General features: G+C 37.8%; 1 protein-coding gene across 1 annotated transcript in view; it reads left to right on the top strand.

Annotated features, from left to right (window-relative positions):
* Positions 1–25,613, top strand: part of CPED1 (cadherin like and PC-esterase domain containing 1) — a 286,736-nt gene that overhangs the window by 26,807 nt on the left and 234,316 nt on the right. Inside the window, exon 2 of the mRNA XM_024757824.1 lies at positions 3,707–3,890. Within this exon, the coding sequence (XP_024613592.1) occupies positions 3,707–3,890 (184 nt within the window). The remainder of the gene's footprint in view (positions 1–3,706; positions 3,891–25,613) is intronic.

Genomic DNA, 25,613 nt, shown 5'->3' with positions numbered 1-25,613 from the left:
TCCTAATATAAAAGCAGTTACAATATGATATAGATTTTTATTCAATTTTACTTGTATATATTTGACGTCGTTTATTGGTGGGATGCTGTGTTGGACACTTTCAAATAGAAAACTGATTTAATTTCACCATACAATCTAATGAAGTAGGATTTGCTACTTCAACTATACATATGAGAAAACTCTGATGTGGGGAGATTACATCACTCTCCCCATTGGATGAAGCACGCGAGTGGCAGAGCCAGAATCCAAATCTAGATTTTTGATTCCTTACATGGCTTCATCTAACCCTCCAACTAGTTTATTACGACACTCTATCCTAAGGCGGCATAGAGGCGTCAGATTTTGAAGTCCTTCCAGTAAAAATAATGTGTTCGGTTATAAAGCAACTTTCGTGTAGTCCAGCGAAGTGATTTCTGAGGGGCTATTCTGCAGATCTCTCAGGAAGAAGGGAGAGAAGGGAAGTGACTCGGGGTTCAGAATGTCAACATCCAGTAACACTCATTCTTTTCTAAATTCTCCGCAGCAGACCCGCAAGTCTTAAGTTCAGTTGTTGTAGTGATAGCCAGGTTAAATGTATTCTTCCACTAAAAATATACCCTCAAACTTGTAGGAGTCATCAGGAGCTCTCCTTTCCAAACGTGCTGCTCCGGGCATTTGATAATCCCGCATTTGCTGGTGCAGTTGACATAACTGTATTTCACATCCGCAGTGCATGCCCCTGTTGTTGGACCAGCTAAAACCGTTCTCGCCCCTTGGTATTGGGCCATTCTGCTGATACAGGGTGTTATAAATATTATGACAGGGGCAGTTTGTATAATACAACATAATTTGGCAGGATAAGACAACATAATTTGACAGACAAACTCATTTCCTGTTTATTCTCTGTAGTCTGAGACATGAGTTAAAATTCCAGTGTGTTATAAAGGTTATGATAAAATATGGCCAGTAATTAACACTGTCTCTATAAGATAGGCCGGTAAGAACTGTGCTGCTCTTACTTAAACTGATCATGGTTTGGGGGGTGGGGGTGGGAAAGAGGGATTATATCTTTCAAAATAATAAGAACTTAAAGTTTGAAAATATACTCTCCTCATGTGAAATCACCGCTGTACCGGAGCCAGCTGTAATCGAGAGGGGCATCCTGTGATTGTGAAAGAAAATAATGTGAGAAGGGAAATCTGGACACTGTATTTTGCTTGAGTGACACTGATATATTTGGAAGCATCCGTCTTCCCCTTTCACCTAGATGCATGTTTGTTTATTTTGGCCTCCTATGGGCCACCGTTTCCCTCTAATTGCTGAGTCCAAAGGCTCAACCAGTAGTTGGTTTCAAATACTCCTTAATTGTTTATCACTACGAACAATTACAACATTTGCTGGGGAATTATGTCCCAGTTTGCAGTTAAATTCTTGAATTTAAATTGTTTCGTTATCAATAAAATGCAATGTCCTTTAACAAGGGAAAATATCTGATCATGTTTTCCCAAAGTACCATGCACAGAAGGTGTGATAGCTGGTGTTCTCTTTCTTTCCTTTGTATTCATCACACATGTATTAAGAGCCTATGTTAGCATGTGTCAGGCAAAGCTCAGATACAGAAACAGTGTTCCTGACTCTCTGCTCTTTTTGATATGATTATTTTAAAAACACATATATAGGACTTCCTTTATGCCAGGCACAGTTCTAAGCACTTTACAAATATTAAGTCCTTAATCCTCACAGCAGCCTTAGGAAGAAGGTACTGTCCAAGGTCACATGATTAGTGCTGGTGGAACCAGGGGATTCGAAGCTGGCAGCCTGGCTGCAGAGTTTGTGTCCTTCTGCGCTACACCATGCTTTGTCTCTGAATTTTCAGATAGCCATCATTTGTATGCAATGAAAATAGGATATGGTTCCTGCCCTCAAAGGGTTTACAAGCTAAAGCTGTTTCTTCTTTCCATATGTATATTCAAAGGTCAGATCTTGATAGAGCATTACAGTCCATTCATTTACTAGATATCTTCATTTATTAAGTATGTACGATGTGTACTAGAGACACAGGGACAATGCAGGCTGCCCATTAAGGAACTCACATCAGGGAGAGACACAATTTCATAAATGCTGATGGAAGGATGTATTTCAATGAAAAATTTCCAAAGAGGTACTGTTTGATTTGGAGTTTGCTAAACAGAAGAATGGAGAGAGAGGAAGGAATTGTTGGTTGAAGGCACAGTGGAGTCTGTATGAAGGAGCAGAATGGGATCACGAATGGAAATGACTAAGAGTACAACATGACCAGAGAAGGAAGATGGGGTCTAAGTTCAAATGACCTACATTCCTTGATAAAGATGTGGAATTGTTTCGGTCAGTAGTGGGAAATAATGAAGAAATTTAAGGAGTGAAAAGACAGGGTACAAAATGTGTCTTAGATCACTGAAATGGACAGTTTGATTCAGAGCTGCCACTAAAAGTAATGTGGCTTCCCAATTTCATTTTTTACCTCTTCCCCCTCATCTGCCTCCTCCAACCCCTTTGTCTCCTCTTCTTTGGCCTCTCCCATTTTTTTTTTTTCCTCTAACCCCCATCCACTTTCATCACTCCTTCCAGTGGTAAAAAATGTCTACTTTATCAAGGTTTAGTCACAGATTTTCAGGAAAACACATAGTATCCACCATTAAACCGTATAATGAATTTCAATGTCAGTATTCTTTCTACTTGCCAATTCAAAACTTCCCTCTTTTTTTTTTTTAAATAAATTTATTTATTTATTTTTGGCTGCGTTGGGTCTTTGTCGCTGCACGCGGGCCTTCTCTAGTTGCAGCAAGTGAGGGCCACTCTTCATTGTGGTGCGCGTGCTTCTCATTGCGGTGGCTTCTCTTGTTATGGAGCACGGGCTCTAGGCGCGTGGGCTTAGTAGTTGTGGCTTGTGGGCTTAGTTGCTCCGCGGCATGTGTGATCTTCCCGGACCAGGGCTCGAACCCGTGTCCCTTGTATTGGCAGGCAGATTCTTAAACACTGTGCCACCAGGGAAGTCCCAAAACTTCTCTCTTGTTAACGGTATTTCAAACATCAGCGTGAGAAAGAAGAATATTTCTTTGGAGGAGCAATAAACCACTGAAGGAAGAACCTAAAATTATGATACTTAAGTGATACCCTCCCCTTCTCACATGAAGTTCCATCCTGCCTCATTGAGATGCGTTCAAATTTTGCTGCGTCCTGATGGAGAGAAGCATCAGCATTGTGCGTCTCCAGAGAGCTCTGGGATTGCTTCTCAGCTGTGCTCCCCTGTCCTTCCGGTGCAAAATCCATCCTCCCTGAGTCTATTTCCTCTAATGTGTTTACCTAAAAGAACTGTTAAAAGATAAGGCAGTTGGAACTACTACAGAAAGGCACAATGCAGATGAAAAGCGTTGCTATTAATTTCTATTTTTCAGCCAGAGTTGAGCTCAGTATTTCCATGCTACGGTATTCCTCCAGGAACTCTGTATTTTAATGGCCTGAAATTTTCATCCTTCTGGAATAATGAGAAAAATACAGTTCACCTTCAGTTCTCGCAGATGAGGTTGGCTTTGTCCTGGTCAGCCTTTCAGAGGATCTGTCATTCCTTTACAGAGAAAAACGTAAAAGACAACTTTCTGAACGGCCCCCGCTTTGCATTAACGATCTCCTTCAAGGGAAACGTGCTCCTTTTTCTCCTTGAATTTTTATGCCTTCTTTCTTTCTGTAGATCGAAGAGTCAATTGAGATCCACTTCGGCAGCCATGGCAGAAAGGCCGTTCTCTACAGGCCTCCTTCCTCCAGCAAAAGGGAGCTTCAGCTCCACCAGCGCATTCTCACTCGGCATCACTATGCGGTTGTCATCACTGAAGAAAGGTTCAGTGCCGACCCTGGGCTGGGGCTACTAGAAAAAGGTCAGAGTCAGAATTAATTACCAAAGTAATTAATTGATTACCAAAGTTGCTTGTCTTCTAATTTAAATACTTCCTGAAATGTGCTACTCTCTTCCTCTAAAAAAATTCACAAGAACCAAGTTTTACCCACGATCAACTTGCTTGCATCATAGAAAACTTGGCGCCTTTTCTGCTTCCTCTCCATTTTCTTTTAGCTACATTTCTTTATTCCCGAAATTATTTTGTTTATATTTTTATAGCATTTTGGAGCTGCATAGTTCATCTTTAAATGCTACATAAAACATGTTTATGTTTATGAGTCCAAATACATGTTCTGCCCAGCACCAAACTGCTCAATATTTTAAGAAAATTGCCACTTCATCTGACTGCAAGTAGAATGTGCTGGAAATTGTTTCGAGAAGCCAGCTTAAATGTGATTCACAGATTGGTTCTAAATGCAAAAGAAGTATAGATATTTATCTCACACGCCATTACTAGCCAAGTACTTTTTATTTCTGTCATTTGAAGTGAAAAATAGGAGACAAGTTTTTAAACAAGTTATTTGAAGAAAAAGTTGAGTAGGTGATGAAGGTCAAAAAGGGCAATAACAGTAACAGCTGACATTTCTTGAGTAACTAACCATGTGACATGTTGTATCCTGTATTCATGGCCTCATTTAATCCTCACTGAAGGCCCCTGAGTGCCCTAATATTAAGAAATATTCATTCCTTCCCCAATTCCAGAAGAGGAAACAGGCTTTGAGAGGTGCAGTGACTCACCTTGTATCTTAAACCTGCGGTGATGGAAAGGCAGGATTTGAACTCCTGTGTCCCAGCTCTCACTTCTGTGCTTGCCCTCTTCACCTCCGTGTTGCCCACTCCCTCTTTTGGCCCCTTATCCTGCACTAACCTATCATTATTAGAGCTACCAGGATGTATAGCACTCGTTCTCCATGAGCCAATCAGATTTTTCTCTTTACGACAACACAGTGTATCCGTTTTCCTTTTTATCAAAAGGGAGGGGAGGAAAAGCAATTTGAATCCACTGCTGATCTCCGTGATGGTTTCCTTTGGGAGAAAAAGTCAGATCCCGGTGCCACAATAATTTTCATTTGTCATTTCACTTTCAGCCATCTTGACATCCCAGTAGCACTTGCTCTTCAGTTAGGTTCCCCCTTGCTCTTTAAAGTGCTGGTTTATGCTGGTCAGTGGAAGAGGCTGGGGGACATTTATCCATGATTACTCTTCACGACCTTTTACCATGTTGGCGGTAAAGTTATAAGCTGCTTAGCTAACAAAGCTCCCAGGGAAGAAAGCCCCAAGAGATCCACTTTGATGAAAAGAAAGTTCTTTAAAATGTGCAGAGGTCATTAGCACAGGTCTTCAGGAATGCCATTTGCTGGTCCCCGCCCCCAGGAGAAGTATGGAAATCTAGAGCTTTTGGAAACACATAAGAAAAACAAAAGGGAAGTTGAATGCTCTGGAATATCAAAGCAGCTGGAAACCAAGTTTACAAACCTCACCGGGGTTGGTTCTATTAAGAAGGACCAATCTAAAGTTCTGGAACATCCATAAATGATATTGTCAGAAAACCACTGATCAGAATAGCTGTTGTTGGTATTAAGGAAAGATGTAAAACATTTAGTCTTCCTCTCATCCCGTAAATTATTTTAGCCCATCGCTGAACCGGGTGCTTGACTATATAACCACCGCCTTTGTGCCACATGAGCTGTGCTCCTGGAATCCTGCAGAGCACCGGCCCTGATAACACAACACTATTGTCTGAAATTCCCATGTTCTTCTGTCTCCTTAGTGCTGCTACTGACTGTGTATAGGCACAACTTGGATTATCTGTGCCTTTCAACTTCAATTCCAATTTTCAGTTTTCTCCAGTTGCAAAACAAGGAATATGGCTCTTCTCTCCCTTGATGTCCTTGAGTCAGTTTTACAAGAAAAAGGAGGATGACTTTGCAGCTTCCAAATACCAAGAAAGTGCAAAGAGAGCCTGAAGGCAATAGAATCTGGCAGCAAAGGGAGCTGCTGGGCCTGTAGCACGAGATAACTAGATGGTGTCACCAGAATTTATCAGTGTAAATACTGATTTGGCTCCCTTTCCCCACATTTCCTCAGCTTTGAAAATATCCATGCCTCTTTCTGGGTATTCTTTTACTTTGTATAGTAAGATATTTTTCCTGGATCAGCCTCAAGAAAGGGTAGCAATTTCACAAGTATGGGAAATTGGTTTTTGGTTCTTCATTTGATTTTGTAGTTTTCACTGTGAGAGCATGTGCATTGAATACCTGAGATAAAAAAAGTTCTATGACCGTCATCTAACATGTCCCTGATTATCTAACCTACAGAAAAAAAAGCCACTTTTTTATTGCAGCTTATTTTCCATGGCCACACATTTAATCTACAAATTATGTTTGAACTGAAGCCCTTACTGTCCAAAATATTTTCTAGAGATTTGATTCTTGTAAAAATTTTGTTTCTTTAGTTCCACATAGCCACCCCATGCTTATTTTACTATGTGTACAGCAGCAGCGAGTGGGATGCTATATTGGTACATTTAAACTTCATCTCTCCATGTTGAGCAGCTTGGGGAAAGTGGAAGCAATTCAGAATGATCTGGAGACCTACCCCACCTCTCTTTCTTTTCACCATTGCTGTTTGCTAACCTGAAGTTTGAAAATATTACATTAAAAACAAAATAGGCACTCCCACAAAGTACTCAGGTGCAGATTTGACACATTTATAAAATACATTTTTAGTCCTAGGAAAATAAACATAAAATGCGTTTTCCCTATTCTACTCATTTATTCCACCTGCTTTCCAATCCTCTTTTGACTTGACCCCCACCATTTCTTCTGATCTCTTTTTTGTGCCATCCTTTGAAGCACAGGTGGCCTTTTTCCAGCATGGGGCCACTTTTTTTTTTTTTTTACCATTTAAGGCCAGAAATGGATAAAAATTAGAAAAAATTAAAGGGTGCTAGTTCAGGCAGGCAACATCCTACGCTTAAGTATAATCTGTTCTTGCAGAGTCACATTTGGGCTTCATATTGTATTTAATTTTCCCACTAATTTAGTAAACATTTATTGAAAGGAAAAGTAACCAGTCTTGGGTTGTAAATTCAAATATGGGCATTATGTTTTTCCCCGGTTAATTCCATTCTATGATATAACAGAAATTGGTGGTTCTAACCGGAACGACTCTAAGGCTGTGTATACTTGACCTTAAGCAAGTTCAGTTCTCTGAGTCCTAGCTCTCTTATCTGTTAAACGCAGTAATGAATTTTTACTTCACAAGAGTGTGTAGTGAGAATTTGATCACTTTGTCCACACGCATCAGAGTTCTGGGAAGAAACAAAGTAAAGCCCCATCGATATTTTTCTCATTCAGTAGCCTGGTAGTGGGACCCAGAAATTTATATGTTAAAAACAGACACAGGTAATTCTGACATGTAACCTAGTTTGGGGAGCATTGTCCTGAGGGATATACTCTTGGTTCAAAGAATAGCAACGTTTAAAGTTAATTTTGGGAATAAAACGATACAAAAGTCTGCTTGCTACAATGCCATTGAACTACTTAAAATTTATTGGTATAGTTATGTACCAGCATTTTGACTTTAAGCTGATTTTGAGAACAGTAAGAGGACAATTGTCTTTACAGATTTATGCCTACAAAACTTAGCAGAATGTAAAACATATACATTTATGGTCCTTCAATACCCTTCTTTGGAAAAATATATCTTACGTCCCTGCATTTGTAAGAACGTGTAATTCTCTAAAGGAAAAGATTGGAAGGACCAACCAATTCTTCCCTTTCCTAGTATCTAGATAGTATTTAGTAAATCAGTGCTTTAGTAAGTGGAACAGTATAGTGGCCTAAAAGAGTAGGTGTTTTCCAAAAAAGTTCTTAACCTATTCCCATGGCAACATCCAAGAAGGGTGTGACTCAGGAGACTCTGATTCAATGGACTTTATCATTAGATCAGAATTATTTATGTATACTTGAAGAGTAGAGCATATTCAGCAATTTTCTGTCCACTCCTGAGTACATCCTGCACTGTTACATTAAGTGTATTATATAGTCAACGTGAAAAACAAATGCCAACTGCTATCAAAGCTACAGAATTGGAGTCACTCTTATGGTTTCAAATTGCTCTTGTTTTTGTAACTTGGGGGTTTTACATGGAATGGTTTTTGAAGAAGTACAGAAAGTGAAAGACCATAGAAATTTTCTTGCCAGGGGTTGGCAAACCATGGCCCACTGGCCAAGTCTGGCCCAACGCCTGTTTCTGTAAACAAAGTTTGATTGGAACACAGCCACGCATTTGTTTTTGTACTGTCTTTGGCCTTTTTTTCTACAACAGCAGAGCTGAGTAGTTGCAACAGAGACTGTATGGCTCTTAAGGCCTAAAATATTTATTATTGGGCCCTTTACAGAAAACATTTGCTGACCTATGGATCTAGACTAATTCTATGTCATCTGATTTCAGACCAAGCTGATGGTTAAACTCTAGGACTGAGGTAGGTTAGGTTTTAACTTACATCAAATCTCATTCAAAAAGGATTTGATGGTTTATAGTCAAACATATAATAATAAGATTACTAAAATGGAAATATAAAATTAGGGCTCAAACTGGATATTCCTCTTAGCTACCATAATTTCGGCTTAATTTTGGCTTGAGCTGCCAAGTACCCAGAGCAACAAGGGAAAGAATAGAGGTTTCGCTCTCAGGAAGGAGGGAGTTCTATAGTTCCTTCCGCTGATCTTCGACATGCCCAAGTAGTACATTTAAAACAACTTTTTCAAAGGGATTATTAAGTTGATGACATTATGTAATGGGTCAAGGGTCAGAGCAACATTTGTATTGCAGACGAAGTGGATGTCATATCTTGGTTCACAAAGCAACCTTCCAATGCGAGCTGAGAGTGTAACATGATAGCATGGTATAGTGAAAGCATTTCTAGGAAGGGCAAGGGTTAATACTGTGATAAATAGTATTTATCGATATTTGTATTGATACTACATTTGATATATTGTGTTTGGAGATCGTATTTTAAATAATATTGCTACAGCTATCCCCCCACTAAGAAGGACACTGTCATTTACCCAACTGTGTTCTTGGGATGCACTATTAAAAGATATAGTTAACAGAGCGAGAGATACAGATCACTACTTAATGTTGTGGAAAATATATTAAAGAAGAAAAAGCCTATTTCCTTCCTTGTTTATAATTTTATAGTTTCTCTCCTCCCATAGTTTTGTTTGCATTCACCTGCACTCTTAAAAATGTCCAACACATCCATGTATCATTTGAAATCTAGTCTAATTTTGAAGGTTTATTTATAATGGCTACTTGCCAGAAGCTGTTTCTGCAGTTTATATGGAAAAGAAACATCTCTTATAGACCAACCTTAACTTTTGTAATGGAAAATGTATTACAAAATATATATGTATTCAAAAAGAAGCCATAAGGAAGTTGAGATTTAAATTAAGTAAGAAGAGCTTAACCGCAATAATTGCTTTCTTGGGGAGCTAGTAGACTGTGGTAATTAAAGGGAATAAGCTGTGGAGTTAAGACTGAACCTGGGTTGGACTCCCTAGTGTTACCTTTAATGGTTACACTACCCTGGGCAAGTTAGCCTCTCAAAGCCCTAGTTTTCTCTTCTGTAGTGGATTGTTTCGAGATGGTTCTGAGAATGCCACGTGGTAGGCACTCTAAATATGGGAGGTAATATTGCTACTGCTGTCAGGAACTAGATACAGAAAGGAGATTGTGAATATTCCTTTGTGGAGAGGTACGTTTAAAGTGGGTTCTATCAGTAGCAGAAGGGTGCTGCTACTAGATATTTTGCATTAAATGAACTTGATAGGTCTCCCTGTCAGGTCCTGTCCTTTCCAAGTCTCCCTCCCAATTTAACATGTTTTCATTGACAGATCTGTGTTGTAAACCCTCCTTAAATTCCAACACACAGTCTCTTGGATCATTCCATTAGGAAAAAACAGCTAAACTTCTAAAAAAATCTGTAAACTCCTTGAGGTCAGGAGCCCTGTCTGCTCAGCTCATCACATAAAACGAAGCCCTCCACATAGGGGCACGCAATAAATATTTATTGGATACATGAATAAATGAGGATAAAATAGTACACCAACAGCTGAGCCCCTTAAATAGTGAACTACCTCAGACTTTCACATTAAAATTTAATTGGTCAACATTTCATTTTTATGTAGCTTTATAGGAACACTGGTATTCTTTTCATGTTCAAATCTCTTATAACAAAAATAATGCAACCAGAAATTCAGTAGTAGATAGAGCTAATACTTTACACATAAAACAGTTCTATACTGTTGAGGTTTTTAATGCTTGTGTCCATTTGTTCCCCTCTTTGGTTTTCAAGATTCCTCTGCCACATTTAGCGGTGTTCCTCAGCCTATTGGTTTTGTAGGGAGGGCGGATGGGTTTAGTTCTGAACACACTCAGACTCGGGTGCCTTGAGGTTTTCATATGGATGTATTTAGCAGAGACTGGAGGTCAGGGCAGGAGATGTAGATTTGTAGGTTATCTGCTTGGAGGTGATGATTGATTCCTTGAAGTTTTAATATTCCGTAAAACAATAGAAGGCACAGTGTTACCTAAAGATTCTCTCCAGTAAAGGACACGGAAAAGTAAGCATATAGCTTTTTCAGCTCGTGAATGTAGACATTAAAGGTCAAAACCCCCATCATGTCATTTAGGTCCTGTTTGTGTCCTCTGCCTTACGCCTTCTGGTTCTTTTCTTAGCATAGTGTAAAATATTCACTTTCATGCTCTTCCAGTCCCTTGCTTTGGAAAAACATATCATATGACCCAGGATTTTTATAACATGTACTTCTCTAAAGAAAAAGAAAGAGGCACCATCAAATTTTTCTCTTTCATAGCATCGAGGTACTATTTAGTAAATCATCGTCTTAGTTCGTAGAATGAATAGTGGCCTAAGAGAAAATAAATGTTTTCCAAAAGTTTTAAACTTGCTCCCAGGGTAGAGTCTAAGTAATATGTAGTTCCAGAGACTCTGACACAGAGCATATTTTATCGTTGGGTCGGAATTATTTATGTATACTTGAAGAGGGCATATTTCTACAGTTGCAGCAGAAACCAGAACTGTAGCAGGAACGGGAAAATAGATTGTTCCTATTGAAAAGACCGTTTCTGGGAGGCCCTGCAAGTAGTTGGGCCAGTATTTTTGTATTCCCGCTGTTTAACGGGTCGCTTGAGTACAAGATTTATTTGTGGTAACCCTAGAAGGCATAGGACCAGCTGAAGGATGAACGTTGTATCAATCAGACTCATCCAGCAATGGAACAGCCCATTTCAAAGAGTAGGAAGTTTTGTTGGAATGGGAGCAAAGCAGGGATGCTGCTGAGGGGCTGCTTTATCAGCCAGGAGAATGAGTAAAATCACCATCGACTCCCTTTTCAAATCTGCGGTTCTGGGACGGGCGCTAACATTTATACAACACAGAATGAGAGAAAGCAAGACAAGATTTTAAACCTCTATCATTTTAGGATTCCTTTCCTTGAGTCTTTGCTTTTAGCCTCCTGTCCTCTGGGCAGAAGAGAGGAAGGGGAAGCAAAGAAGGAGTGGAGAAACGTGTATCTGGAGGCAAAATTGGAGACGGTCCCTTTTGGCTAGCAGTGCACATTCATAACAGATGCTGCTTCTCATCAGTTAAAATTTCAGAGCCTAATGAACACCTCACTCCTCTTCCCTTCCAGCCCCACACCAGCACTCCTGCTGCCTTCCTGAATTTAATATGCATTACAACTGTTTAGCAGGAAGACAAAAGAGTAAAGGCCCCATTTAAAAGGCACAGTGGGGCTTCCCTGGTGGCGCAGTGATTGAGAGTCCGCCTGCCGATGCAGGGGACACGGGTTCTGGGCCCCGAGACCCAAAAAAAAAAAAAAAAAAAAGGGCACAGTGTGTTTTGCCTTGTCGGTATTTCTCCTCGAACACACTGGACACTGGACATACGTTTTCTATTAGGCAAGTAATAGGTTTTGCACGGTATCAGAAGTGCTTCTGTGCCTTCAGTTAATCGAACTAGAAAAGAAAAGACTTTGAATCAGAGAAACGTATAGGGCTGCACTGTTCTATTTTTTTGTGTTATGACACATGGTAATTGTGTGTTCGCATTTATTGTTATTTTCCTCATTGCTCATAGAATTACTGATGTGTTTACAACCGAACAGACTTTGTTCTTTAACTGGCACAGGAGAGCTCAAGGAATGTTTATTTAACCTTAACTCGGTTGAGTTGTTTATACTACAGGGACCTGAGTTCAATTTACTTTAGTTTTTGAAAAAAAAAAAAACTTTCTTATTTATAAAAGTTGAGCTGTGAGTGACCTCTCCAGTCTGATGTTTCCTTTACCCTCCACTGTGCAAAAGGGAACAAAAAGCCACTGTCTCATTTTTACTCCAAAGAAACTAAACTACTTCCTTAAGTGCGTTAGTTCTTTCAATTGAAAATGGTAACCAGATGTTTACTGAAATCCCTAGCATTTCTCCTTCAAGCCTAGCTTCTTTCTAATTGTTTGATCTTTTTAAGTTTCATAGAAACCAGATTGGGTATTTGAGTTTTCCATAGCTGGGAAATGTTTAATTCAGCTTTGCAGATACTTTCTTTGTACTGTTTCTTTAAATGCACTTCCTTCTGCTTTTATTTTTTAAAAAGATGCAGCATGGAAAATTTTATAAGTTTTTATTTTTTTATAAGTAATTTATTACAGATCATTGTTCTTTTCATATTTCTTTAGAATTGAAGAGACTGGGGGTTTTTTGTTTGTTTTGTTTTGTTTGGAACTTAGACTTTTTTGCTTGGTTTTGCCACAGAATAAACTGTGCTCTAAGTGACAGATTTAATTTGTAAAAACAAATATTCGTATTATATTTAGATGGAGAAAGACTCTAGGAAGGAAAACAAACTCCTTCATATGGGACCTTTCAAGTGACAGAGTATGTGGATTAATTTAAGGGTGTTTGGAGACTCCAGATACAGTGCATTTACTATGCTAGTGTATTATCAGATTTAGCTGCCTGAAATATTTTAGACCTTGTCCTCAATTTGGTAGGAGTTTAGGAGCATCTAACCATATTTTCAAGACCACCTCTTAATTTTTGTATCACTTTTACTTTCTACTTTCAGTGTTACAAATATCGTTGAAACGTCCCGAATCACTTCCTTTTTAGACTTGACTTTTCTCAGTTAATTACTGTTTCGCTCTGGATATCTTATATGGTTTCTATCTTATTTTTAGCTAAAGTGGCTTCCTCTTAACAGCGTCTCTTTGTGGAAGTACAAACCACGGTTTGGGGAACAAAGACTTAAGGAAAAGTAGTTGGTTTTTTTTTTTCCCCCTTGTTAATCTCTCTCTAATTAACTCTCAATAATCAGATTTTCACCCCACCAAAATTGTCCTTTCAGAATTTACCAAGAAATTCTTTTTTGTTACAAAATCCAGCCACCATATTTACAATTGCCTTATTTTTGGTAGAAGAGCATGTTTGAGCATGGGTGGAATGTAAATTAGGCTTTAATGTAAGTTCACTGAGATAATTTCTCAATTTCCGTGATCTTACTCTAGCAGTGTTTCTCAAACTTGGTGAAATGTGTTTATCAGTGGAATAAATACCTATCCTAGCACTGAGGGGGCGCTACATGCTCCAGGATTTTCTTACAAACCCTTTTCTCTCTTAACTTCCTTGATAATGCCCTTGCCTGCTTCTCCCACCTTTCTGACGCCTCCTTCTTTATGTTTTTGCCCCAAATATGAGCTTTCTCCAGGTCATTGATCCCTAGCCATCTTTTTTTCCTCCTGTCTTGATGTTCCCTCAAGACATCTTTCTACAGATTCAGTGATCTCCTCTGGGAACTCCTCAGTGGTTTCCAGAGGCTGGGGCTGGTGATCAAAGGGTAGGCATGGACATATACACACTACAAAACGTAAGGTAGATAGCTAGTGGGAAGCAGCTGCATAGCACAGGGATATCAGCTCAGTGCTTTGTGACCGCCTGGAGGGGTGGGATAGGGAGGGTGGGAGGGAGGAAGATGCAAGAGGGAGGAGATATGGGAACATATGTATATGTATAACTGATTCACTTTGTTATAAAGCAGAAACTAACACACCATTGTAAAGCAATTATACCCCAATAAAGATGTTAAAAAAAAAAAAAGTTCTGGAGATGTAATATATAGCACGGTAACTAGAGTTATAATACTGTATCGTCTATTTGAAAGTTGTTAAGACAGATTGTAAAGGTTATCCTTATCAAAAAAATGTATAACTATATGTGGTGATGGATGTTAACTAGACTCATTGTGGTGATCATTTCACAACATATATATATATGTGTATACATACACACACATACCCAGAGAGAGAGAGAGAGAGAGAGAATCATGTTGTACAGTACACTTGAAACTAATATAATGTTAGATGTCATTTATATCTCAAAAAAAATATTCCACTTGGGATAGAACCTCTAAATAATGTTGAATCCTAATCTGTCTCCTATAAGTTTTGAGAAAGCATGGATTTTCCAGGTACCTGGTAGTTTTGATTTGTGTGTCCCAGGGCCTCAGCATATATAAATAATGGATAATGCATGATGCTTCCATTCTGTGGGTCTTGCCAGCCATGTTCTTCTGACTAGTACGGCATTCCCTCACCTCCTAGGCTCTAAAGCTCGCATCAGGTCCTCTCTCTCCTTCAGCCACAGCACAGATCCGGCACCCTGAGCCCTGTAAGGTATGCCTTCTCTTGGCCATGACTCCATGTTCCTCACAGTTACTGTGCCTCTTTGGTGCTATCACAGTAACTATTGCTCTCCCAGATGCTCGTCTCTGCCTTCTGTTATACATCCCCACCACAAGTGCCAGTTTAATATTCCACAAGCACACCTCTGCTCAAATCACTTTCCTGTGCAGAAGTGTTTAATGATTTCTTATTTCCTCCTAAACAGAACGCACATTTCTTACCCCAGCATGCGAAGCCATGGAGTCAGACATCTTCATATCCCTGCGGTAGCATGGCTCTCAGGCTTGTCCTCACTCTTGCATTACCCAGGGAATATAAAAATTAAAGAAGCCAATGCCCAGGCCCCACTTCAGAAAATTATATCAGAATTTGGGGGGAAGGGATTGGATCTGGGTATCACTTTTTTTTTTTTTAATTCTTAACTTTATGGCCTAAAGTTCTTATTTTACCAGAGTTCTTTTTAAAAGCTTTATTTTATTGAGGTATTGTTGATTTACAATGCTGTGTTAATTTCTACTGTACAACACAGTGATTCAGTTATACATATATATGCATTCTTTTTCATATTCTTTTCCATTATAGCTTATCACAGGATGTTGAATATAGTTCCCTGTGCTATCCAGTAGGACCTTGTTGTTTATCCATTCTATTTATAACAGTTTACATCTGCTAATCCCAAACTCCCAATCCATCCCTCCTCTCCCCCTCTGCAACCTCGTCTATCTATGTCTGTGAGTCAGTTTCTATTTCATAGATAAGTTCATATGTGTCTTGATTCCACATATAAATGGTATCATATGGTATTTGTCTTTCTCTTTCTGACTTACTTCACTTAGTATGATAATCTCTAGGTCCATCCATGTTGCTACAAATGGCATTATTTCATTCTTTTTTATGGCTGAGTAATATTCCATTGTATATAAGTACCACATCTTCTTTATCCGTTCATCTGTTGATGGACATTTAGGTTGTCTCTATGTCTTAACTATTGTAAACAACGCTGCAATGAACATAGGTGTGCATGTATCTTTTTGAATTATAGTTTTCTCCGGACATTGGGCATTACTTTTTTTTTAAAAGCTTCCCAGGTGATATTAATATGTGGGCAGAATGGAGAACCACTTTGATTGGGCTACTCACCTTTGATCACATTTCAAAACTTTCTACTTTGCAGTGCTATTGAGGCTTTTGTCTCCTAGAATTTCCTCCTTTCTGCCATTTGTTAAAATCCAAATTAATACATAAATTCACCCATAAATTCCCCTCAAACTAGAAATGGTAAACAAGTTAACTAAGGCCTCATTACACGTTAGTCATATACCTCTGATGCCTAGATTATGCTTTGTTATATTTTTATAATTTTTGTCTGTTACTCTCATCTCCCCTTTTATATGACAAACTTCTTGTAGAACAGGGAGTATTTTGTTCATCTATTTATTCATTATCCTGCATAGGATGGTGCCTTGTGTATACCTAGTAGGTACACAATTAAATGAATAAGCAATTGAAAAAATAAACCTACAAATATACTAATAAAAGAGCTGAATATTTCCTTCAGATATTCAAGCATCATTTGCTTCTTTGAAGTTTAGAGAAAAAATAGGGAGTGCTTGATAGGAAATAGCTGTATTGTAGAGCAAAATGAAATGTGCTTCGGAATGTGTCTGAGCAAAACCAGCTGAAGAACAGAACTCACATGCCCACTGCCTCTAGTGAAAGTTCTCTGTAACCTTGTTTCAGAGTCAGTCAAGCCAGTGATGTCTCTGTTTTCAAAGAAAGAAGAATTCTGCCAATAGCTAATAATAACCTTTAATAATAATAACTCATTTCATCTCTTTGTCTAAGGAAAAACATGAAAGTCATATGTGAATCTCATCATCTGTGCAACAAAATGATCTATTTAGAGCAGGGAACTCTTGGAATTTAAAAACTCTGTTTAGCATTCCAACTCGTTATCAGAGTGACCAAACAAGTGATTAAGGAGTGTAGAGGACAGAAATGACTCTCAGGGGTCCCTGCTTCTCTAATTGCTAGCTCTGTATTTTATACTTATCAGAAGGTAAAAGGAATCCTTCCCTGAATATTTGCTTAAGGAACATGGTTTTGGCAAAGTTTGACCATAGTATCTACCGATTTGCTAGGACTATGATTCTCAAATTTAGTATGCATTAGAATTATCTGGAAAGTTTGTCAAATCACAGATTGCTGGGCCCTACTTCCAGTTGATCTGATTCAGCAAGGATAGGGAGGTGGGTTAAGAAATAATAAGTTCCCAGGTAATGCTAATGTGTTGGTCCTGGACCACTTGTTGAAAACTACTGTCCTAGGTATTTCTTTATTACAGATTTTCAGTGTTTCTTCCAGAAGCACAAAGATGTTCTGCCTATTTGCTATTTTAAGTATTTAGTGGCCAAGCAGTTCCCCATTTGCCTCGCTAGGACCCTGAGTCAACCTTCTACCTTGGTGAGAAAACCCCTCCTAAATTTACATAGATGCTAAACCCATTAATTGTGAGTTAACATGCAAAGCCTTGGTACATGTTAGCTTAATTCTTTACAGTCAAAAGACCAGTGATCGCATTTTAAAATGATAGCAAAAAGTAGCTGAATTTAAACTGTCTTTGGACATGTTGGGCTTGCTTGAAGATAGTGGGATCAAGGTAAAAATGTGGACAGATAATTTATTCCAAATGATAGTTCTATGCTCCCAAAGAGAAGCAAGATGGTACTGTGGAAGAGAGGAATACTGGCTTGGGTTGCAATGTCTATGTGAAACCATGACTAAGTTGCTTAATTTCTTAGATTCCTTTCATTTTACAGAAGGTGCAGATTTTTGGATTAGATGATATTTAAGATCTAGTTCAACTGGAAAATATATAAAAAGAATAATAGGGCTTCCCTAGTGGCACAGTGGTTGAGAGTCTGCCTGCTGATGCAGGGGACACGGGTTCGTGCCCCGGTCTGGGAAGATCCCACATGCTGCGGAGCGGCTGGGCCCATGAGCCATGGCTGCTGGGCCTGCGTGTCCGGAGCCTGTGCTCCGCAACAGGAGAGGCCACAACAGTGAGAGGCCCGCGTACCGCAAAAAAAAAAAAAAAGAATAAAGAATGAGGGAGATTACCTAAAATGCCACCAACAAAGACAGTTAATTTGGGGCACATTTCTTTATAAGTTTTTTATACATTTTATACAATTTTCTAGTTTGCTTTTTTACCATACGATTATATCAGAAATACATGCTGTAAAAACTTTGTAAATGTTATTTCAAGGGCTACATAAAATTATATTACTGGATGTATTTAATATTTACTTAATTTAATGTCCTTAATCTTTCCCATATGTTAGATATTTATGATATTTTTAATGTTTTGCTATTGTAAATATTGCACTCACAAAATTGTTGTTGTTCTATGGAAGTATAGCATGAAAATCCAAGTTCACAGCTGTAGTATAAAACAGATTAAGATTCTACTGGAAATTGGTACTTGCATCGTAGTAGGAATGCTGGGAATGCCAGAATGGCAGGCACATTCCATGGTAATCTGAAGGCTCATCTGAGAGAGCCAGTATCAGGAATAACAAGTGTTTGCCCTTCCATTGGTTTGTTTGCTCAAGGATTCCTGTTCATTATTTGTTCATTTTTGGAGAAACAGCATATTAAGGGTATCAGAAAGACCTTACTTTGTGTTGTGTGAAATCTCTAACTCATAACTGTACACACCATGACTCTAGCACCCTGAGACTGATTTTGTTTCTTGTCTTATGGAAGGAAATCCTATTACTTTGTCACATTGAGTATTTTACATCAATTTTCATCAGAGACATTTTGAATTTTAAAATGATTGAGATCTATGTTAATTTTATGTATTTTTTCATTTGTATATAGCAGTTGATTGGCATCTTAACAGTACTTTGAAAGACGTACAATGTTTGAAAAGACTCAGTGTCTGTTTTTCTTAGAAAATAATAGTTCTTTATTTGGATGCATATTCTAACCACATTTTTAGAAAATAGTTTTCCCATTTATAAAGATGTTATATGTTTATGGTAGAATATTGAATCAAACCTTTGCAAGTACAAAGATGAAAGCGAAAATCATTCCAAATCCCACTACCCAGAGATAACACAGTTAAATAATGTTGTGCATGTTTCCAGGCACCTCTCTAAGCATAACACACACGTACAAACACACACACACCCACACACAGCCACACACATTTACATTCTGACTTTTTGCCTCCTGCCTCTTTTACAATAGTTTACCCCACATGTTTTAACAGATTCTTTTTTCAAATTTTTTTGGCTGCCACACGCAACTTGCGGGATCTTAGTTCCTCGACCAGGGATCGAACCTGGGGCCCCAGCAGTGGAAGCGCAGAGTCCTAACCACTGGACCACCAGGGAATTCCTGAGACATTTTTAATATTTTGATAAAAATAAAGACTGTGATAAAAGGATTGTGATAAATTGTTATATCACTAGTTTTAAGTTAGCCTTTTTTGATCATTAACTAAATGCACTGTGCTATGTAGTTTATATACATTAACTTATTGAATTCTCACTTCTAGTCCCCAAGGTAGCTATTTCTGTTTCACAGATGAGGAACTGAACAGTGTATATCATAAATGGTGGAGTTAAGGTTTGACCCAAGGACTGTCTTTCTCCAAACCTGAGTCTTTGACCACAATATCATCCTAGTTTCTTGAAAGTGTATGCAAAGTATTTGCTTCATTCTGTTTTGTGTTTTATTGTATGGGTATACCATAGTTTTTTAACCAAGTTCTTCTTGACAGATAGTTAGAATTTTTTCAACTTGTTAATACAAAATCCAACTTTACTACCATATTTGTTTATATTGCTTTTTTGAGATTTGGGTGTAATGTGGGATTATTGTATCAATGCATTAAATATTAAAACTGTGGTTCTTCCTGCCACATTCCTCTACAAAATGATGGTTCCTATTTTTACTTTCATCAGCAGCACTAGTTCTCCATGGATCTTCAGTATCACATTTTTTAATCTGATGAAGTTAAAAATGTCACATCATTTAAATTCTTTCATAGGAAAGGAAGCTTTACTTACACATCAATTTAAAAATATTTCTATTTTTCTAAGTGCTGTTTTTTAAATTTAATTTTTTATTTCTAAATCTTTTTTATACAAGGGATATGAATAAGCAGTTTATATTTTCATATCTAAATGTCAAAACAAAGGAGAAAAGATCATGAAGTTCACAAAAAGCTACAGAAAGACAATTTAAAGTATAGCATATCACTTTACAGTCCCAGGACTGGCAAATTTCAAAATTGGTGATATCACCTGTTGCTGGTGGACATTCCAGGAAAGGAAGCTCTCATACATTGCCTGTGGAAGTGTGAAATATTGTAGCCTTTTTTTGGAAAACAATCTGGAAAATCTATAACATTTAAAATACTTATAGTTTCTAAGCCAGCAATATTATTCTTGGGAATCAATTTGACAGAAGTTAAAGCATTAAAAGATAATAAAATATATACATAAATCTTAAAATTAACACTGTCAAAGAAAATGGTTTTAACTAAAGACAATCAAAATAAGGGAAATGAGATTATGCTACAAATTTTGAGTAATAAATAATTAGAAAAATAGCAAATTATGTTCCTAGAATCTCTGGAGAGGTGGAAAACTCATGTTAAGAGATTAGAGGAAACACCAGTTTTGCAGAATTCTATTAAAATATGTGGAAAAAATGTGCTTCTTAGATGTGTAGGAACAATACACTTTAATAATACGGTACACTTTAATATACTTGGCCTAGTTTCATATGGGCTAAGTGTTCTTCATCTCATAGATGACAGCATTATTAGCCTCAGGAGACACTTCTGATACCCCCTTGGCTTCTGAGAGCAGGGCCAATTTTAAGAAAATTATGAAGCGGATGAAACGGGTTTTAGGCAATAGCTCTGCTTACCCATTACCCAAGTCCCTCCTTACCTAAAGCACCCACTTTAGCGTCCCACAGGGTTGGCCTAACTAGTCAGGTCACATCTATCACATGGGGCTCTTTGCTACTCACTCATGAAAATGTACCTTCCTTCATCATCAGTTTCAGGGCTGAAGATGTCACATATTCTAGCAAATGCACTTGTACTGCCAATGAGAGAAAACTGATCCCAGTTCTAGGTCCCAGTTCTAGACAATGTGTATGAATTTTAACTGAGGCCTCATGCTGAAGAAGTCCTCTGTTTCCCTTAGACCAAAACCACCAAATGGTGTCTGTTGAGTTAACATACTCTCCTTCTACGGTAAGAAGGCCTATTAACAAAACATGAAGGGATGGTACAGAATTGAGACAGAAGATTATTTTCTGTGTTTTCTAAATTCTACTCATACTGCCCTATTCAGAAGGCTTAAATAATAGGCGGCAAGACATATAGAAGATGTCACATTTCTTCTTGAGTTTATCATCGAGACCACAAATTTATCTGCCTGTATCTTACCTCCCACCCACCTATCTATTCATTAAACAACAAATACTTATGTAAAGCTTATCAAGTACTAGGCACTGTCCTAAGCACTTTACAAACATTAACTCATTTAATTTTCATAATATCCTCCCAAGAGTGGTATTAGTGTTACTAGGAGATCTGAGTTTTAGGCCTCACATCTGCTTTTTGGAATGACCTTGAACAAGCTCATTAGATCATCTATTGCTTGGTATGAAAATGGAAGATAAGACCTGTTCCGTAAATATCTCACAGAAATATTATGATTGGTTTAAGTAAATCTCCAAAGATTATTGAAAATAATGCTTTATGAATAAGAGCTGTGTAATCCTGAAATACCTGTGGCATTAAGTAATAAGCCATTGAGAGAATTGATTCTTTTTCTCATGTTAGTGAACTATATTTTCTCAAGCCTTGATTCTCATCTGTGCTGAATTAGTGCGTAATTATTCTTAGAATAAATTTTAAATCAATGACTCCCACCTCCCTCTCAGATTGCTTGAAGTCCCCAGTGCATTATTATACAACGTTAAACCAGATATGATTAGGTTTTATTCACTGCATTTTAAAGAAGTCATGCAAAATGACTTTTAATAAATCAGGAAGAAGGAATAATATTTGGTTAAATGAAGTGTCACCACACTAATTATACACTAAAACCTCCTGCACCATTCTGTGGAATTTGGTACAAGGAGTGTCTGTCAAAAACTCAAGTCAAGTACTCAAGTAATAAAAGAACCCATTTTCAAGCATCGTCCTCATAACAAGGATTATGACAAGGACATTATAGCCAGGCATCAGAATATTTTATAATTGACACTAAACACGTTTTATTTAACACATGTTTATTAAACATGAGCTGGGTGTAGGATACTAAAATCGGTGTGGATGGAGAGAGGGCATTATAAAAGTGAGTGAGACCTTTCAAGGAACTATAGGGCAGAGGTGTATATCAGTGTTTCTCAAACTCACATGTGCATACTGGGGATTTTGTTACTGACAAATTTGATTTGGTGAGGTCTGAGTTGGGGACTGAAATTTTTCATTTCTAACAAGCTTTCACTATATGAAAACGTTACAGATCCAAGGATCATTTTTGAGTAGGAAAGATGTACATGTTTAACTGTAATATAAGATACAATAGGAGCAGTATGAAGAGCAGAAATAAAATGTTCTGAGAGAACAGAAAAGGAAGGGACCAATGCTGAATGTGGGGGTCTAGGAAGGTGTCATAAGTGAATACTTGATCTGTGACAATGATTTCTCAAGTAGATTTTAGAGGGAAGAGCATTCATCAGTATGAGCTGCATGCTAGGGCACACAGGTCTAAAAGTGTATGGATCAAATGGTAGTTCTATTTTTAGTACTTTTTTAAGGAACCTCCATACTGTTCTCCATAGTGGCTGTACCAATTTACATTCCCACCAACAGTGTAGGAGGGTTCCCTTTTCTCCACATCCTCTCCAGCATTGATTGTTTATAGATGTTTGTTTTGATGATGGCCATTCTTACGCTGTGAGGTGATACCTCATTATAGTTTTGATTTGTATTTCTCTGATAATTAGTGATGTTGAGCATCTTTTCATGTGCCTCTTGGCCATCTGTATGTCTTTTTTGGAGAAATGTCTATTTAGATCTTCTGCCGATTTTTTGATTAGGTTTTTGTTTTTTCGATATTGAGTTGCATGAGCTGTTTGTGTATTTTGGAGATTAATCCCTTGCCACTCCTGGGCATATATCTGGAGAAAACCATAATTCAGAAAGATATGTGTATCCCAGTGTTCACTGCAGCACTGTTTACAATAGCCAGGATATGGAAGCAACCTAAATGTCCATCGATGGAGGAATGGATAAAGAAGATGTGGTATATATATATATATATATATATTGGACCTAGAGATTGTCATACTGAGTGAAGTAAGTCAGAGAAAGACAAATTAAAAAATATAAAAGAATGGTACAAATGAACCTATTTACAAAACAGAAATAATAGACTCACAGATGTAAAAAACAAACTTATGGTTACCAAGGGGGAAAGAGAGGTGGGAGGGATAAACTGGGAGATTGAGATTGACATATACACACTACTATATATAAAATAGATAACTAATAAGGACCTACTGTAGAGCACAAGGAACTCTACTCAATACACTGTAATGACCTATATAGGAATAGGATCTAAAAAAGAGTGGATATATGTATATGTAAAATTGATTCACTTTGCTGTACAGCAGAAACTAACACAACATTGTAAATCAACTCTACTCCAATAAAAATTAATTGAAAAATAAATAAAAGTGTATGGAGTCTCAGGGGCCAACAAGGGTCCATGTGGCTGAGAAGAAGTGGGATTTGGGGAGTGCTGCTTTGAGGGAAAGAGCTAGAGAACAAGGTTGGGGCAGGTGTGAAGGATCTCTGTTGCTTTGCTAAGGAATTTGATCTGTATTGTGGTGGCGATAAGATCTGTGTTTTCAGAGGATGATTGTGGCTTTATGGAGGAAAATGGATTAATGAAGGGAGAAGAAATAGAAGCAGGGTGACTAATTAGGAGACTTTGCTGAGATAGTGAGATCTTAGATTTAGACTGTGATAGGATTTGGAAAGGTCAGGAACTATTTAAGAAATTCTAATTTAGGTTGGATGGGAATTGGAGATCAATGGGAAGTGGAATGAGAGACAAGTACTAGTTGAAGGTGATGTTATGCTTTCTAGCTTGAGGGAGAGAAGGTGACTACACCTTTGACGATAATAAAACTGGAAGGACAGACAGGTTTTTGGTAGGAGATACAGGTTCTGATTCATATGTGTTCAGCAGGGCATTTGTCTTAGGATGTAACTGGAGATCTGAAACATAAGAAAGGTTAAGAAATGTAAATTTGAGAGTCAGTCGCAGGGAAGCAATAGCTAAAGCAATGAATGTAAATAAATCATCAAAGGAGTTGAATTTAGAGAGAAATGGTAACAAGTGAAATGAAAGGCTAGAAATTTGGGGAGCTGCATGTATTGAGGAGGGTCTCAAACCCTGAACTTGATCTGTTTTTCAGTCTTCTGTATTTTAAATACCATCGGAATTGTCTTTATCAGAGAATCCATCTTGTATAGAAAGTAATTATTTTTCACTTTCTTCATTGTAGTGCAGATTGGTTTTGTAATACAACATTCTTAGTATAAAATACTTGGTGAGAAAGGTAATTAATATGTGTCTAGTTACAGCCATATACTTAACAGTCATCATCTTTTTTTCTCTGGAGAATATGTTTATTCTGATTTTTTTTTAAAAAACTAAAGTCCATACTTCATTCAGATTTTTAAACTTTTTACCTAATGTCCTTTTTCTGTTCCAAGATCCCATCCAGGATACATTACATTTAGTTGTCGTGTTTCCTTAGGCTTCTCTTGGCTGTGACCTTTTCTCAGACTTTATTTGTTTTTGATGACCTTGGCAGTTTTGAGAAGAACTGGTCAGGTGTTCTGATGTGCCTCAGTTGGGTCATGCCTGGTATTTTCTGATTAGTATAGGGTTATGGTTTGGGGGAGTAAGACCACGGAGGTAAAATTCTCATCATATCATATCAAGGGTATAGACTATCCACATGACTTATCACTGTTGATATTAACCTTAATCACCTGACAGGTAGTGTTTGTCAGGTTTTTCCACTGCAAATTATACTTTTATTTCCCCTTTCCGTACTGGACTCTTTGGAAGGGTGTCACTGTGAGCAGCTCATGCCGAAGGGCTAGGAAGTTGTGATCTACCTCCTTGAGTCTGTAGTAGCTATGAAAATTATTTGATATTTTTCCACACCAGAGATTTGTCTCTTCCTCCCCATTTATTTTTTTATTCAATAATTTGTTTGTATCAGTATGGACTAGTGGATATTTATTTTATACCAATATTACTTTATTTAGTTTTTGCTCCAATTGTTCCAGTTTTGACCGTTGGCTCCCATGCCCCTTTAACATACCTCCATCACTGCTTTTGTTCATTTGTTTGTTTGCTTGTTTGGTTTTGAGCTCTTCCTCATTTTCTGGCACTGTGATGCTCTAGGCTCATCTTGTACACTTACTTTTCCAGCCCTTGAATCAGCCATAGCTCCAAGGACCCCTGGTTCCTCTTATTGGAGAATGGAATTGGAAACCAATATCTGAGTGTTAGGTGCAGTCTGAGTTTTAAATTGCAGTCTGAGTTTTAAGTTGCTGCAGAGTTCATTTCTTTCAAGGTCTCCTAAGATGGTGAGAATTCCAGACTTGTAGAAATTTGGTAAAATGCAATAATGAGAGTTTTCTCCCAGATAAACAATAGTCTTGAAGCAGTAAAAGTTTAAACACACATGCACACATATCTAATCAGTTATACTTCAATAGAAGACTACATAAGTGGCATGAAAATCTTTTTTAAAAAAGTCACTTTAAAAAAAGAGAACAAATGTATGGATACCAAGGGGGAAAAGGGGTGG

This window comes from Neophocaena asiaeorientalis, unplaced genomic scaffold (assembly GCF_003031525.2).
Source record: "Neophocaena asiaeorientalis asiaeorientalis breed wild unplaced genomic scaffold, Neophocaena_asiaeorientalis_V1.1 scaffold116, whole genome shotgun sequence".
NCBI classification, from domain to species: Eukaryota; Metazoa; Chordata; class Mammalia; order Artiodactyla; family Phocoenidae; genus Neophocaena; species Neophocaena asiaeorientalis.
This window is presented reverse-complemented; position numbering and strand designations above follow the sequence as displayed.